At 49.7% G+C, this 17,400-nt stretch overlaps 1 protein-coding gene across 1 annotated transcript in view; it reads left to right on the forward strand.

The window, feature by feature from the left end:
• The first annotated feature begins 1,216 nt into the window (after positions 1–1,216).
• Positions 1,217–17,400, forward strand: part of CRIP2 (cysteine rich protein 2) — a 59,924-nt gene continuing 43,740 nt past the window's right edge. The window contains 3 exon segments of the mRNA XM_032783475.2: positions 1,217–1,402; positions 1,404–1,448; positions 1,450–1,585. Coding sequence (XP_032639366.2) covers positions 1,217–1,402; positions 1,404–1,448; positions 1,450–1,585 — 367 coding nt within the window.

Here is a 17,400-nt window from a genome sequence, read left to right on the forward strand (position 1 = left end):
TGGTCCTTCAAGGAGCTCCATGGCCTGGACTCAATGTATGTGAAAGGGCCTAAAGCCCGGGCTGAGGTCCATGGCTGAAAACTTCACTCCTCTGGCACAGTGGAACACTCTAGCCCAAGGGGAAAGCTTGTCTGTGCAGGTGCCAAACCTTTTGTTGGGGCTGGTACCAGACTGTGGAATGAATTCCCTCAGAAACTAAGGATCATCCCAAACTTCACCACCGTCAGAGCTCCAAGGGCAAGGTATGTTTCTTTGACATGCCGTCACTAATGGACACAGAGCCGTGTGTGTGTGTATTACCTTTTTTCCCCCAAATCAAAACACTTCCCTGCACACCTTTCTCCCTGTGGAGCAAGGATGAGAGAACAAACCCATGACAGATGTTAGTCAGGTGACTACAGAAAGGCACTCAGCTACTATAGTGCTGAGTATGGCATAAGAATGTATATAGAACGGATCTATTTAAGGCATTGGCTATTGCAGAACCCTTATGAGCAATATGTGCAGGAGCCTGATCCTGCTCTCCATGGGTATTCAACTCCCGTTTATGTGAATGGGAGCAGGAAAATCCCATCCTGTGTCTTGTCTCCTCCTCCTGGTTTGAAAATGGATGGTTAGTTCCCCTTGGAATGATCCATGTAGTTAGATCGCCTTCAGCTCTCATGCCCCTGCTCTGCTGGGAGGGAAGAGGTTGCACTTAAGCAAACTGATCAATGAGATTTGTTGTAAGTAGTTTTGAACACAATCCTGTTTCCTTTGATTTCGAAAAGAGGTATGGACCTAATCCTGCTCATCTCCCCTATCCTCATCCTCCTCTTTGCTCTTTCACTGCTACCTGCCACCCAGGGGTGGGGACTGTCACCTCCGCAGCTGGCCAGGAGTGCTGTGCTCCCTGACTCTCTGTCAGTGCCTTCCCATCACACATGCCTTTCTCCTGGACTCGGGCCTTTTACTTCGCCATCCGTTTTACGTCTGTAATTCCCTGCAGCCTTTGGGGCTGGCCTGTCTACACATCCAGGGGCACTAACCTTCCCTAGTCAGGTGGGGCCAGCGTGGCTGGGCTGGGGGGAGGGTGCTAAGTGGACAGCTGGGGGCCCCTCTCCTGCTCTGCCCAGGTGTTTGGGACCGGACAGCCCCGGGCGGGGTGCAGTTCGCTTTGGGCCAGGGTCCGAAGAGCCCTGCGGCTCCCAGCCTCCAGCCCTGGCAGGGACTAGAGATGCGCAGCAGCAGGGTCAACTCCCAGCTCGTGCTGGCCCGTGTCTCCAGCCAGCCCCGGTTCCGGCCCCACGCTCGGGGGGTGCAGACAGCGCAGCCCGGTGTGATGGGGGGGCGGGGGGCTGCTCCCTGCACCTGCTGGCAGGCCCGGCCCGCGCGTGGCTCTCAGCGGCGCGGCGCGGGGAGGGAGTCGCCCCCAGCTCGACAGCGCGGCCAATGGGCTGGCGGGCGGGCCGGGCTGTGGGCGGCGCGGAGCTGAGCTTGGGCCGGGCGGAGCTGAGAGACCCGCACACAGGAGCGTGTCTCGCCGGCTGCGCGATCCGCGGCATGGCAGCCAAGTGCCCCCGGTGCGCCAAGGCCGTCTACTTCGGTGAGTGCCGGGAGCCCTCCGCACGGACCAGCCCCCCACCCCCGGCTCCCCAGTCTGGGCATCCCCCTGGCACGGACCGGCCCCCCCTGGTTCCCCAGTCTGGGGCATCCCCCGGGCACGGACCGGTCCCCCCTCGCTCCCCAGTCTGGGGCATCCCCCGGGCACGGACCGGTCCCCCCTCGCTCCCCATTTTGGGGCATCCCCCGGGCACGGACTGGTCCCCCCTCCCTCCCCAATTTGGGGCATCCCCCGGGGCACGGACCGGTCCCCCCTCGCTCCCCAATTTGGGGCACTCCCGCCCGGGAACAGAGGCTACCCCCTTGCGCTCCCCAGCCTAGCCGCAGCTCTCCTCCCCGCTCCCAGGAGGGACTAGTGTCTCCCTTTCACACACTCCCCGCAGTCTGGGAAAAGGGACTTCTGCTCTCCCTCCATCCCGAGTGCAGCCTCAACCCGGCAGTAGGGGCTGCGACCCCCCCCACCCCCGTGCTGCCCACCTTGGGTGCTCCCTTGCCTTGCAACCCCATTCCTCCCTTCCCGAGAACTGAGCCCATCCCCAGTCTAGTATCAGAGGAGTAGCCGTGTTAGTCTGGATCTGTAAAAGCAGCAGAGAATCCTGTGGCACCTTATAGACTAACAGACGTTTTGGAGCGTGAGCTTTCGTGGGTGAGTGCGTTCTTCCCGGGGGGCGGGGCGGGGAAGGCAGCTGTTGTCTCTCCTCCCCACCTTGTGTGCACCCGTACCTGGGAATAAGGGGGGTGAGCTCATCCCCAACCTGGGTGCCCTCGCTTTCCAGTTTGCAGGCTCCCCCTCTCTGGGAGCAGAGGGCAGCTGAGCGTGTTATAACTGTTTTTTATACATACTGGACCCTTGGTCTATGGCTCTCTGCTGGGAGTTAACATGGTGAATAGAGTCTACGGGGATAGGGCGTGGCAGGGAAAGGGTTACAGCTAAACCTCTGCTGCTTTGGTTGGTTAGGGGGAAACACCTGCATTGTTTGTATTTGTAAAATTGTGAGGGCTCCACTTGATCTCGTCCTCTGGTATTGGCTCTCTGGGAGAGTCCCTGTGTGTGCTTGCTGGGACAGGGTAATTGGGATCTCTGCTGAGTTGTCTGATCCCCTGCCCAGATGGGTGTGTATGGCTGACCCAGGTGAAGAGCAGGGGGGCCAATCTCTCAAATGCTCGGTTCTGCAGCTGGGACCAGATTTTTCAAAACCGTTCAGTGTCTGTTGTCCACCCAGTGTGCTGAGATCATAGATTCATAGAAAGGTAGGGCTGGAAGGGACCTTGAGAAGCCATCAAGTCCAGCCCCCTGGGCTGTACAGGGTCAAATCAACCTAGACCATCCCTGGCAGGTGTCTGTCCAACCTGTTCTTAAAAAAACTGCAGTGACAGATTCTACAACCTCCCTTTGAAGCCTATTCCAGAGTTTAACTACCCTTATGGCTGGAAACGTTTTCCTCATGTCTAACTTAAATCTCCCTTGCTGCAGATTTATCCCATTACTTCTTGTCTTGTCTTCAGAGGCCATGGAGAACAAATGATCCCTATCCTCTTTATAACCACTGTTAGCACGTTTGAAGTCTGTTATCAGGTCCTCTCTCTGTCATCTTTTCTCCAGACTGAACATGCCCAGGTTTTTTAACCTTTCCTCACAGGTCAGATTTTCTGAACCTTTTCATCTTTTTTGTTGCTCTTCTCTGGACTCCCTTCAGTTTATCCACATCTTTCCTAAAGTGTGGTGCCTAGAATTGGACATAATACTCCAGCTGAGGCCTCAGCAGTGCCAAGTAGAGCAGGATAATTACCTCCTATGTCTTACATACAACACTTCTGTTAATACACTCCAAGATATTAGCCTTTTTTGCATCACATTGTTGATTCTGATTCAACTTGAGATCCACTATAAACCCCAGATCCTTTTCAGCAGTACCACTACCAAGCCAGTTAGTCCCCATTTTGTTGTTGTACATTTAGTTTTTCCTTCCTAAATGATGTACTTTGTGCTTGTCTTTATTAAATTTCATCGTGATGAATGGAAACCAATTCTCCAATTTGTCAAAGTTGTTGTGAATTCTAATCCTGTCCTCCAGAATGCTTGCAACCCCTCCCAGCTTGGTGTCCCCCACAAAGCATATAAGCATACTCTCCACTCCATTATCCTAATCATTAATGAAAATATTGGACTAGTACCAGACCTAGGACTGACCCTTGTGGGACCCCACTGGATTTACTCTCCTAGTTTGACAGCAACCCATTGATAGCTACTCCTTGATTACAGTCTTTCAACCACTTTTGCACCAACCTTACAGTAATTTCACCTAGACCACATTTCTCTAGTTTGCTTATGAAAATGTCATGTGGCACTGTGTCAAATGTCTTACTAAAATCAAGGTGCATCACATCTGCTTCTCCCTGTTCATTAGCCCAGTAATCCTGTCAAAGAAGGAAATTAGTTTGGTTTGGCATGGTTTGTTTGTGACAAATCCATACTGGCTATTACTTATAACCCTGTTATTCACTAGGTGCTTACAAATTTAATTGTTTAATAACTTGTTTCAATATCTTTCCAGATAATGAAGTTAGGCTGACTGGTCTATAATCATCTGCAAATCTCACCCTGATTGTGGGTGCTGAGTGGCTTTGATCTGACCAGTATTGCCAGGATGGCGGTGCCCTGAGACCTGCCTGAGTTGGGACACATTGACTTTTCAGAGGATGGGCAAAGTTGTTTTTAGAAAGACAGGAGAACTTGGCAGTAGAGGGAAGAATGGGAGGTCAAAATCAGAAATGAGTTCCAGCAGCATCTACAGACAGCAAAGAGCTAGAATGCAAAGGTTAACTACATGTGTCCCCTCCCCCCAATTCTGCATGTTGAAATACAGAGCGTGTCTCATCCAAGCCATTTCCAAAGTCTCTGAACTGCTTTGTTCTCCTTTATGTAAATGTATGTAAAATACTCTACTTATGGTGCATTTTTCACTAATGGAGCTCACAGCACTTTACAAAGGTAGGTAAAGAAGTATTAGTTTTATTTTACGTATGGGGAAACTGAGGCACGAAGACAATAATATTTTAAAAAGTGGCTTCTGAATTTGGGGATGGCATCTTGGACCCCATTCTCAGAAGCACTAAGTACCCACAGTTCCTGTTGACTGCAGCTGAAGAGATGGCTGCTTTCCCCCTCCCCCCTAAAAATCAGACCCAGGGCATCTCCAGTGGAACGTCCTGGTTTTAGTGACTTTCCCCAACTTATGGAGCTGGTCGTAGCCAAGCTGGGACTAGAGGCCAGGTCTCCTGACTCCTTCCTGTGCCTTGCTGCCATTTGAAAACGTACCTCTTCCAATACTGCTTTTATTATGTGAAAAGTACACGGTCCAGAATGTGGCTTGGCACCAACTAGAATGTAGCTTTGACTTGCTCCCTTCTCCAACCTGTCATGGTCTTAGAGTCCTGAGAATTACTGCTGAAGATTAGGATCATTTTAAAGGCATGGGGAATTAATCTCCATTACTCAGATCACTTTCTGATTGAATTAGTTAGCTTTGCATTCTGGCTTAGTTTTGGCTAGTGCTGCTTGCAGGTTATTCCCACCCTGGAGGATAGTTCTCATCTCCCTCTTATGATATACTGCTATGTAGCGAAGTGGGTGACAGCTCAAGTATCCATCTTCCCCAGTCCTTGCTTCTCGTGGTTGTTTATTTTGATAGAGAAATACCATGGGGCTATGATAGCATCTGAGCGTTCAAAGCTTTGGGAAGGGTTGTGCACTTTCATTCCGCCCCAGCCATCTCCAAGTAAACACTCAGAAATAGGAATTTGCTTTTTCTCCCCTTCTAAGTAAATCTTTTTGTGGGGGCGGGAATAACTCAGCCTGCTGGATTTCATCCCTTGTGTGAATCTTTCCCTTTTAAGCTGAAAATACTGCGTCTGTTTTCCTGGAGGCCCCAGTCTGATGTTAGTTTCTTTCTCCCTGCTGTCTGGGTGACTGTTCTCGTGGAATCACTGGTTGCTGTTGGTAGTGGAGAAGACTGTCCTCTCCTGACCGCCCCAGGTGCAGTCAGGGAAATGGGGCCATATTGTGCCCGAGCAGAAGTACCGATGGGAGTGAGCCAGAGAAACCATGACCTCACAGAGTTCACTTCCAATCTTCCCCGTCTAGGGAGAGATCAGGTCAGCATTCCCAGGATTTGTGATGAGTGGAAGCATCAGTCCTGCAGAAGCTATGGGCTCTGTTACTTCCCCTGCCCTCTTGCTCCATGGTCTCAGGGAAGATGGGTTTATACAGGTGCCATGCTGCCTCTGAGTGACCATCCACAGCTACATAAATGAGCTGCCTAGATGCACGGAACAGGTGATAACCTAGAGAGAGAAGAGAGACACCCCACTCTGCCTACTTTGTAGCAACAGCATGCAGAAGTCTGCTTGGATAGAAGCCATCTTTGCATGCCATGGACTGTGGCTGCTCCCTGGCTCCTCCCAGGCCCCCGCTCAGCCTCTGCTGCCTGACTCCCATGGAGACCTGGCTTTATTGGGGGGGGATGGAGACCTGGCTTTATTGAGCGGGGAGTAGGAGGGCTCTGTAGGGTCCAAGGAAGGGGGTGTAGGGGAGACAGTGCTACAGAGCCAGTGCTGGTTCTATGCCAGCCAAGGTGGTCTGTATTCAAGGGACTGGCGAGAGCAGAGTCAGCTGATCCAAAATTTTCTGTTGAAACACTTTTTTGATGGAAAATGTTGCAAAAACGGTATCCTTTTGTTGAAATATGCATATAACCCCACCCCCAACCCAAATATCAAAACATGATCATTTCTTTCGGTATGAAAAAAATTGAACACTTTTTCTGCAAGTTGAGGAAATCACTTCCTGACCAGATCTAGTCCAAACATATCAGGAAAGTGGCAGGAGAAGAGGTATTTTCCTGCTTCTTGTTTCCAAGGCCAGTTTTTATTTTGAACTTCCACTGCAATTGACTAATAAATCACATAACCTAGTGGGAAAGCAATAGTGAAATTATCTTCCACAGGTTGTGTGTGTGCATGAATTCTTTTATTGCTCCTTAAATTAGCGGAGACTGATTAATAAAGTCCTGCTTGTTTGGAAGTGTTACTTTCTTGTGAGGAATGACCCTGGATTATAATTTTTTTAGATGACAGGAGTTGTGATTCTGAATTTCATGAAAATGTAATCAAATTCTTTTTCTCTTCCCTCTGCCCTACCCCCGACTTTGTTGAGATGCTCATGTACTGAAATGGGCAGCTGTCCAGAAATAATGGTAATTTTATTTATGGAAAATTAACTTTGTCTTCCTGTTGCCTTTTACTCCACAGAAAAATCTGGCAGACCCTTCCTCTGTAATGAAAGGGATGTGGGTGTTTCCTGAATTACAGAATGAAGTTAAAGTGCAGGAAAACATAAAAATAGATTTTTTGAAAAAGCACATTGTGGTATGGGAAATTTTTTCCCAGTAGCAGCTGGGCCATTTGGTTAGTCTACCTTTTTTTTTTTTTAATGCAATTTGAAAGATCCAATGAATACTTGTTGGGACTATTTAAGTGAAAAAGTAACTGCTTGATGCTAATGCTCTGTAGCTGACTCCTAGAGCCCTAACTGCAAGTAGCGCATGTTTTGGTCTCTTTCACCAGGAAGAGTTGGTGGTCACAGCCAGCCTGAAGCAAAACAACTGAGTATTTCTTAAGCTACCAATACAAAAGAGAGGTCTCCAAGTGAGTTTTGCAGGGTCGCTGCCTTTGTGACCTGTGCCTGGGGGAAAATTCTGAATTGCCCCTCTCTACTAGCCTTTGTTTTCAGACTAGTGAACTGCAGAGAGAGGACTGCAGTAGCTAGCATCCTGCTGCTTCCTCTGTGCAATGTTTATCACAGAATTCTGAGCTGAATACAGAGTTAAAAAGACAAAATATGTAACAGATACATGTGATTTATTGTCCATCTGCTTATTCTGCTGGAACCCAGGCAGGCAGATAACAAACAGGCTCTTTTTGTTCTTGATTGCATTGTTCTAAAGGACCTCATCTGGTGGAGTGTGTGTGAGCGCGCATGCAATTACAGAGTCAGGGAGCTTTGCTGCAAGCGGGTGACTTTCTCTGTGCACAGAATGGCATGGGCTGGCATGTACCCACAGGCATGAGGAGGAAGTGGCCAAATAGCCCCAGAATTTAGCATTTTTGTGCAACTGGCAGTAGCAGCGAGTGCTGAGGTATTGTGGGGGAAATCTTGTATGTGTGGAATGAGGAGCTTGCTGTCTGGGGGCAGCAGCGAGAGAGACTTTTAGCTTGGGATCGTTTGATTGCCAGTATTGGCCAGCATCTGAGGTTGGAGAGTGCTGCTGAGTTGCAGAGTGGGGGTTGTAAGGCTCATCCAGCTGTTACAATATATTTATTATTATAAGGCTCATCCAGCTGTTATCTGGACAGACCAGCGTCAGCCTCTGTAGCTCGGGCCAGCAGTAACCATCACCATAGGAGAAAAATGGAGGCAAGCTGCCTCTCACTGATACCCTGGGGGAGCAGCCCAAGCTCCCCATAGGAACCCTTGGCAAGCAACAGTCCAGCATCACTGGAAAGGGGAACAAGTGTTAGCAAGAGGTGAGCAGATCCCCCGAGTGCAGTGAAGGGGAATCTGATCCATGGTCGCTGCAGCTGGGTCTGGGCTCAGTAAAGGGGCCCGTTGGATGGTTTTGACATGCCCAATGCCCATCATTGCTACACCAGTCACCTGTGTATCAGCTTCCTGCTGCCGCTGTATTTAGGAATACAATATCCAGGCCAGTACTGCTTCCTTCTGTGCTTTGCAGACTCTGCACAGGCTTGTTTGCTCTCGAGAAATTCAAGCTAGAAGAGCAGAAGCAGCTCTGCAATTAATAAGTAACCACTGTCCTTGGAAATAGATGCTTGCTGTTTTCCAGTGCCCATAGCCTGAAAATCTCCTGCCCAGGCTGGCTCTGCATGGCTGAGTGTGAGGATTTTGTCTGTATGTGTATTATAGATTTTCTTAAAATATTGAGAAAACGCCAGCCTTCTCTTCAGCACAGCCTGTATGGCAGTGACTATATGGGTGACTTAAGCACAGCTGCTTTATTGCCAGGGATAATGCTGATGGCCTGGAAGCTGGCTCTTATATAATCTCCTATTTTGATGTCTGAGAGGCTGCTCTCTGGGTGTGTCCATCTCAGGAGCTAGGGTTTCTAGCAAATTGCTGCCTGACGCTGGTATCAGAATACAAGCAGCTGACGGAGATTTGGCTGTGAAAGTCCTAGAGAGCAGGAAATGGCCCAAAACTGCGGAGTGGGGTGACTGGCACAGTTGTAGTGTACTTGGACAAATACTGCAAATGACAGAAAATTGCATAGGCCTTCCTGCAGTAGCAGCTCATAACCTTCCTTCCTGCCTCTTCGCTGGTGGTATGTCTGCTGCTTATTAGCAAACATTTCTATAGCAGTAATGCAGATGTACATTCAAGTTCTGCTCCCAAAGAGCTTGTGGTCTGAAAGACAAGATGCCAGTTGCTAACTGTGTTTCATAGATTCCAAGGCCTGAAAGGACCGCTGTAATCGTCTAGTCCAGGGGTTGGCAACCTATGGCACACTGCTGCCTGCTGGGGTCCTGGCCGCTGGCCCCGCTCAGCTCGCTGCCGGGACCCTGGCAGGCAGCAGTGTGCCATTAAAAAATCCTGCCCGGCCCAGCCTGCTCTTCTCCGCCCCTGCCTCTTCCCCCAGCGTGCTGGGTTCCTGCCCCTCCTCCTCTCTCTCCCTGCCCCCGAACAGCTGATGGCCCTGGAGAGGGAGTGGGAGAAGCAGAGCAGGAATCACAGCCACAGCGTGCTCGTGCTCCGTAGAAGAGGTGGGGACGGGGCCTTGGGGAAGGAGGGTGGAATCAGGGCATATCCCCTCCAGCCCCCTGCCGTGAGCCGCTCAGGGCAGGGGGCTGGGAGCATCCTCATGACTCCAGCCCACACCCCCTGCCCTGACTCCTGAACACCCCACATCTCCCCCTAGCCCTATGCCCTGACCCCTGCACCCCCCCATGACCCCAGCCCTGATTCCTGCACCCCCGTCACACACACCCGAGCCCTCTGTCCTGACTTCTCTACCCGTCACACGTACCCAGCCCCCCCCCACACCCCTGACTCTTGCATCCCCACCCTGAACACCAAATGGAAGCTCCTGCACCCCCTCCCCACTTTCCCACCTGCATCCCTCACACCAAATGAGAGCTGCCAGGGTAAGTGCTCCACATCCAAACCTCCTGCCCCAACCCTGAGCCCCCTCCCTCATTTTAGCTCCTGGCCAGACCCTACACCCCAACCTCCAGCCTGCTCCTTCACCCCCAGTCCTGTGCTCAGTGCACTTCCACCCTCAGCTCAGTTCAGAGGAAGAGGAAGAGAATGGACTAAAACCAGGGAGAAGGTAGATACCACTCTATGTGGGCAGGGCTGGGACCCCAGACCGGCAGCGGGCTGAGCAGGGCTGGCAGCAGGGACCCTGGCTGGCAGGAGCCAATGGACGGAACCCCAGATTGGCAGTGGGCTGATCCACTCAGCCCATCAGCCCACTGCCGGTTTGGGGTCCCGGCCACAGGCCCCACTCAGCCTGCTGCCGGGCTAGGTGAATGGGACCCCAGGCTGGCAGCGAGCTGAGCGGGTCGGTGGCGTAAGATCAGCATTTTAATTTAATTTTAAATGAAGCTTCTTAAACATTTTGAAAACCTTGTTTACTTTACATATGACAATAGTTTAGTTATATAATATATAGACTTATAAAGAGAGACCATCTAAAAAATGTTAAAATGTATTACTGGCATGTGAAACCTTAAATTAAAGTGAATAAATGAAGACGCGGCACACTGCTTCTGAAAGGTTGCTGACCCCTGGTCTAGTCTGACCTGTGTAACCCAGGCCAGAGAACTTCCCTGAAATGATTCCTAGAGCAGATCTGGACAGGTTAATTAACATGCCTGGTTAATTAACCACTTGTTCCTACCTGTGTTCCATCCCACATTTAGCATAGACACTGCCTTGCAGAAACCCCCGCAGGAGGTGAGATCACCTATTATGCTGCTGTTTTTCATACTTGCAGTTCTCAGTGGCTCCCCTCCTCCTCTGCTGTTCATTGGGAGCCAGCTCAGGACTTCTCCTTGCAGAACAGCTGAGAGGCAGATTGGGTGTGCCTGGGACTGGCAGGAGACTCCCCTGCAAGCCAGCTAGTGTCTGGCCTACCTAAGTTTTTCCATACCACTCATTAGGTCAGCAGGGAGTGAGTGGTGCTTCCATTTCTCAGGGAACCACAGATTGACAGCAGGTGTGGTGAGAGCCTAGGTCCTGATCTGGGGAATGCTCCCATGTACTGTGCAACTGTTTTCAGGAACAGGAGCTTAGTTTTTAGGTTTCAAGTGAGCAGTTAGAAGGGAGCTTCATTTATTGATCACTGTCCTGGAAAGAGCATAGGGAGGGGGAGAGAAAATGGGAAAGGGGAAATAAAGAGAGGGAAAGGAAATTGAATGGAGGGGGAGGGAAAGTTAGAGGCACGCCTGGAAAGAGGCAGATAAAGAGGGGAGAGAGAGAGAAACAAAAGTAAGTGAGGCAAAACAAATTTTCCATACAATTTATTAAGAAAATGTTACAATAAAACACAAAGAATGAATAGCCTCTGTTACATCACATGTGGGTCTGCTTTATGTATGCAGGCTCAGTTCTGTGCCCAGTACCCAATATATATTATCTTTGCTGCCTTTAAACTAAAAGCCATCCTGCTTTTACTGTACAGTACCATGCATGCTGAAGGTGCTATATAAGCAGTACTGAGGACAAGGGTTGGGAGACCTTGCTGAGAATGGGAGGTGGGTCCCAGATGCCCAGTGCGGGTCAGTAGAGAACCTGCTCTGGTTTTGCTTTCCCCTCTCATATTAATGTTGGCTTTCTGCATGGCCTTCTTCCTGGTTTTGTGTGTGCCTGATGGGTCATACCAGCCAAGACCCAAAGGCAGCTGGGTCAGAATGGAGTTTTGTTGGCTTTCTACCAGGATGGAGCATTGGTCTAATGCTGAACTCCAGAGAGGCAAGTAAATTTAAAAACAAACCAACCAACCTTTGGTCTAAAATGTCTTAAATCTTGTAAAATGCAGGAAATTACATTGGACAACCTACAGATGTCCTTGGGCACTCCCAGACATCGCTCCATACTGATTTCTTCTGTGCTTGTGTAACCCACATAAGGCGAGGGGGTTCTTTGTCCCCCTCCAGTGGCTGGTTCTTACACAAAGTTTGAGTCTACTAAGGACTTCGTCCTCCAGCAATAAAGGCTTGTAGCACTCAATGGCCTGGGTTCAAATGCTGCTGACAGGCCAAGTGGGTTTGGTTAAGTTTGTCCTTATGAAATTGTGGATGGAGGGTTTTCAGCCTGTTGTGTCATCCACCCTGTTCATGCTCACCTTTCCATGCAGGCCTGAGAGGGGCCGATGCCTTTCTGGGCTGGGAAGCTATTGAATGAGTGGTGGAGGGCGGGAGGGGAAAATGTCTCTGACTTCCCTTCCTAGCAGTCGAGCCCACATGGCATTTGACAACTGACTCTTTGGTTCAGTGGGCTTCCTTTTGCTTAACTTTAGCATGGATAATTCTGAAGAGCGGGTGACATCCTGCACAAAAAGGAGAGTGCCTGCAATGCATTGTGGCATGAGTCCCTTCCTAGCCCTGGAAGGAATGAGACCTCTTGTCTGCCTGGGCTCTCTGCAGGAAGCCTGGCTGTGCTGCACTGTATGCTGTGTTGGCAGGTGACTTTGCACGAGCAGGCCCCGTCGTACAGTTACTTCCACCCATCCAAAGGGTGAAGAAGGGTAATTGGCAGATCTGGTGTTTCCTGAGTGAACGCATGGAGTTATCTGTGGGTAGCTTGAAGCTCTCTGGGACCCTGCACTACAGGTTTGTAGGAATACGTGAGTGGAGGGGCAGCCAGGATGTGCAATTTTCAAGGCTCGGATACATCGTGAAGCAAAAGGTCCAAGGCTGTGGAGGGCCTCCAGCAGATGAGGAGTACATGCAGCATGTGACGCCGTGTGGACTCCATGTGTGTATTAACACTTTGGCCAGTGAATTCCCAGTGTCCTGTGTGGTGCTGGGCTCTCCTCGTCACAGGCCAGCTAATCAGATTGTGCCTTCAGACCCCTCTCTGCTCCTGCTTCCTCCCTTATAAAATGGGTGTTGGTCCTTATCTCCGGCAGCTATGGGGCATACTGGAAACCTGGTGCCTCTCCATGGGAAGGGCAAGAATGAATAGCGTAGAACTTCCTTCTGGGGGTTGGAAGGTGATGAGATGAAGCACCTCTCTGCCTCACCGAACCAGCGGGCTCCAGAAAGCAGGCCCCGGTCATGAGCAAATTGGGGTGTGTTTCAGAGAGAGCTTGGCCCTAGCCACAAGTGTTATCATCTAGAGCCTTGTGTTCCCTGCCATAGAACAGGATGTTATGAAGATCAGTGCAGTTTCTCCCAGGCCTGAGGAGAGCACAGGCCGAATTAGCCAATTCAAGACGTGCATGCTGGATTTCAGTGGGTCACTGACTGGACTAGCCTTGTTTCTTTTACTATGTTTGGTCACAAAATTTATGTTACTTTCTATGGACTCATGTTGGCAGGCAGATGCTTCAGTGCTTTCTTTTTTAATAAAACAAACCATGGCAACAAGCTGTCAGCAGCAGCTATGATCCCATCCCTGTGGCCCCGCAGCGTGTCTGGTGCGCAGAGAACATCAGCCAGAAGACTAAGTGATTGACTTTGGTTTGCAGCTTCGGCAGGCTTGTGGTGGAGTGAGTTTGACAATGGTGGTGATCCTATCAACACTGCCTGGGCTCCAAATTGGAGAAAAAATAAAAAATGTGAATGGCAGAGGAGAGATATACATCAGGGTGGGAACAGAGGGAACAGTCGAAATGATTCTGAGCGGGTGAGTTACAAATGCTTTTAACCCAGCTAGTCAGAATGATTTCCTTCCTCCATTACCTTTCAGGGCTGTGTGTTTTCCCTGCAAGTCTTGTTGCTGTTACAGGGAGCTTCTCTGTTTTTGCGTATTAGAGGAAATCTCCTGGCTAGCAGAGCAGCACAGAGCCTAGCTTCAGGCCCTAGTAGTTAGCAAGCAGTAGGTTCATCGCTCAGTTGTCCTTCTCTGCCATTTTTCAGGCTGCCAGAATGACCTGTTATATTTAAAAGAAACTGATTAGTTTAAAAGTAGCTGATGTTGCCAGACATTCAGACACTGAGCTGAAGGCAGGTACACAGTGGGTGCAAAATGCTACATAGCTGGAGTGGTAACTATTTACATTTGACATTCGTCCCAGTGCAAAACGGTGCCAGGGCAATGGAAAATTGGGCCCCAGCTGCCTGAAGAAGCCACTGTCTCCTGGAGGGCTTGATTCAGCTCTCACAGACATCTGTGGGAAGTTCTCCATGGACTCCCTGGATGTGGGATCAGGCCCCCACTGAAGCATGGACAACAGAAGTGCAAGTTGATAATTTTGGCATCCACTGGTCAGGCAGGAAGAACATGGCTGTCTTCTCTTTGAAGGCTGGGCTGTTGCCTGCAGGAAGGAAGCCCTTGAGTATCCAAGTGAGAGATTTAGGGTTTATCCTGGTGAAGGGGAAAGATAGATTTCTAGAGCATGTTAGTGAGTACTTTCTAACACATGAAGGTAGACAAGGCAAGCTCTACCCCCACACGCGCTAGCTGGTTGAGCTGACCTGTGGGATGAGCCTGGGTTAGACGTGAAGTTGTGTTAGAAGGTGCTAGCAACATGATCTAAAATCCCACTCCTCTCATCCTAGTCCAGACACACTGTTAGGAAAGGCCATGTCACAGCCTGACTCTGAGCTTTCCGCCTTTGCCTGTCGTTGTTTCCTCTGAACTAGTTTTATGTATTTTTAGCTTGGCTAATCTGGGTCCTGTCAGCAGCAAGAGTGGGAGAGGAGCTGTGCCTGAGGTCGGGATGTTCTTGTTTGGACACTCGCACAAATTATTAAATAAGCTGGAATGGGTCCTGAGCTTGTGGACAGAATGGAGAACCCTTCACCATTCCCTGTGTGCTGGGAAATACTCCATGAAACAGAAAGTGCCGTGGACTGAATGCTAATACTGCACTGCCAAGGCCCCAAGCATCAGGAAACACCCAGGTTCAGAATGGCCGTGCCTCTGTAGCCCTCTCCCTTGTGTGTAGATGCTTAGATACAGGGTGCTGCGGCAGTTTAAAAGAATCACATCTCAGTGTGAATGTTTCTTGCCTGTATTGTGTTGAGGAGCCTGAGATCACTGTTGCTGCAAGTGAGTAGGTGGGGAAAACATTTTCTTCTATTGTTTGCTCCTTTGTGTGATTGACAGTACCCTGTATGCTCAGTTCTGCTGTTTCCCCTGTGTCGTGTTAGGCCCCAATCCCGAAAAGTGGTGCTGGCTTTGTACTGCAGAGTCTCCTATGATTGCCTCAGACAGACCTGTGGGTGGCATGCACTGATCAGCTCATAGAAGCAGACTGCAACTGCCCCACCCAAAGCCACTGCAAAGAAGACTAGAAATCTACAAAAGATTCTGCCCCCATCAGTCCTCAGGAGTCCTTAGGGGGCCCTGCCTGGGAGTGTGTTTGTAGAGGCTCAGGAACTGGGTATCTGGGGAGGCTCCCCTCCAAGTCAGTGCCTGTGAGCACAGTTCACAGTAGCAAACTAAAGCACGAGGCTCTGTGTGTCTTCTGCCTGGTGCAGCAATCGGGGGTGGGGGGTGGGGTCTCCCATCAGGTTTTTTTCAGGCGCTTTCCTGGTGTGCTGCTGAGAGGCTCCCAGCTGTTTGAATGCCCCTTTCTCTTCACAGCTGGAGGGCAAAAGGAAATGGCCTCACTGGGAAAGGACTTTATTTTTAATAGTTACAGTGACGGCTCTTTTTCTGGGCTGTACCCAGTGTTCTGGGGATGTTGGCTGGGTCCTGGGGGCTGGATTTGGCTCGGGAGAGCTTGATAGGGAGGCAGCACAGACATCAGTATGTTATAATGGAGGGCAGTTCGTTGTATCACGTGCTCTGCCGTAAAGCAGGAAGGCAGGCAGGGCTTTTAGAGCTGGCAGTGTGTGAGGTTGATTGGAAGGGTGTAAAGCTGGAGCTTTCTCTCCGAGGCTCAAAGCCTGGCACGGGCTCCCGCTTGCAAATCACACAGCAGATGGAAGGTGCTGTACACCAGAGGAGCTAGCAGCAATTTGCCCCTGTAGTATCTGGAAGTGTTGGTAGCTGATGGAGTCTGTCCATAGCTGAAACCTGCTGGGCTAGTTATTTGAACTGGAATGCTAGCGTATGTGGGTGCAATGAGAGAAGGCTGGTGCTGTATATCACTAGCCTTCAACATTAAATGGAGTATATTTATGTATTGTGCAACACCTTTCATCCCAAAGAATCTCACAACACATCACAGAATTTACAGCACAGTAGCATACCTATCAAGTGAATCCATTACTGAAATGCACCTACTTCTGGGGTGAAGTGAGTCAAATGCTTAACAGGTCACAGCAGCGCTACACAACGCATTAGAACAAGAAGTGTCCAAGTTTCAGAACCAGTGTGATACAATTTAATAAAGAGGTTATGGCAGCCGAGTGACAAATAATAGAGAAGTTGCAGTGGGCAACTGCAACAGACTCCCCAGGACAGGAGGAAAATGGGTGAAGAATTCCCAGATGAGCTGGAAGAAGAGTACACAAAGTTAATTAACGATTGAAGAGAATTGACAAGGGTAGCAAAAAGGAAGAATGCATTAATGCAGAGTGCTAGTGTTACTGGACAGGAAATAAAATGAAATGCTAGCTAAAGCATCTGAGGCAAAATAATCTGGAAGACAGCTATTCAATAGGAGTGGGAAATCTGGAAAGCAATGATATAGAGACATTAGGGTAATAATGGAGCGTAAATCAGACAAGCAGCGTGGCTGCCAAAAAAGGCCAGAGCAATTTTATGCTGCATAGCTAGATCCTGATTCTGATTCTACTCACAGTGGTGTTCTGGTAGACTGGGAGGACTCACTTGGAACCATTCCTGATTGATCCCCATGGAGGTGACAGTTCTCTCCGTGGGTGAAACTGCACTGCAAGAATGCTTTGTGCAGGTCTTGGAGGGACTTCAGAGAGAGAGCAACAACAGTGACTCTAGGGCTGGAGGGATTGAATTACTGCTAAAGAACTATGTCTGTATGTCTTGGCTGCACAAAGAAGTGGGAGACATAACAGCCAACAAATATGTGAAGGCTGGAGATAAGAAGGAGGGAGAAGAATTGTTTAGAAAAGTCCAAGGAGGTAGGAGTGTGGTAGGAGGCAGCTAAATGTCAAGAAAGATATCCTAATTGAGGGTCTGTTAGGCCACTGAGCAATCTGAAAGCACAGGATGGAGGCCAATAGCGTAGTTCACCTAATACTGGAGCCCTGGAGGATATTCTGTAGGACAGCGCGCCCTGTCCACAGGGGAGGGACAATTTGACGTAATAAGTCTCTTCCATCTCCCATTTCTGTGGTTTCCGAAAGGAGATGGGAGAGGAAAGCCCAGCCATTCTGAGACACCAGAGGGTGGGTCAGGGAGACCCACAAATATGAAGCAGCCTTGAATTTCCCAACAAAGTATTGAAGAAGTCAAGGGCCCATAGATCATGCTGGAGGCTCTGACCAATGGGATACGGGTATTGGCAGTGGACAAAAACTAGGGGTTTGTAATCTTGCATGTGCACTGGCTTTCTTGGATGTTCTGCTGTGAATGGAAGTAGCAGATAAGGTTCTCGGCTGCCTGGTGTTTCTGTTGGCTTT

Source organism: Chelonoidis abingdonii, chromosome 7 (genome assembly GCF_003597395.2).
Source record: "Chelonoidis abingdonii isolate Lonesome George chromosome 7, CheloAbing_2.0, whole genome shotgun sequence".
In the NCBI taxonomy this organism is placed as follows: Eukaryota; Metazoa; Chordata; order Testudines; family Testudinidae; genus Chelonoidis; species Chelonoidis abingdonii.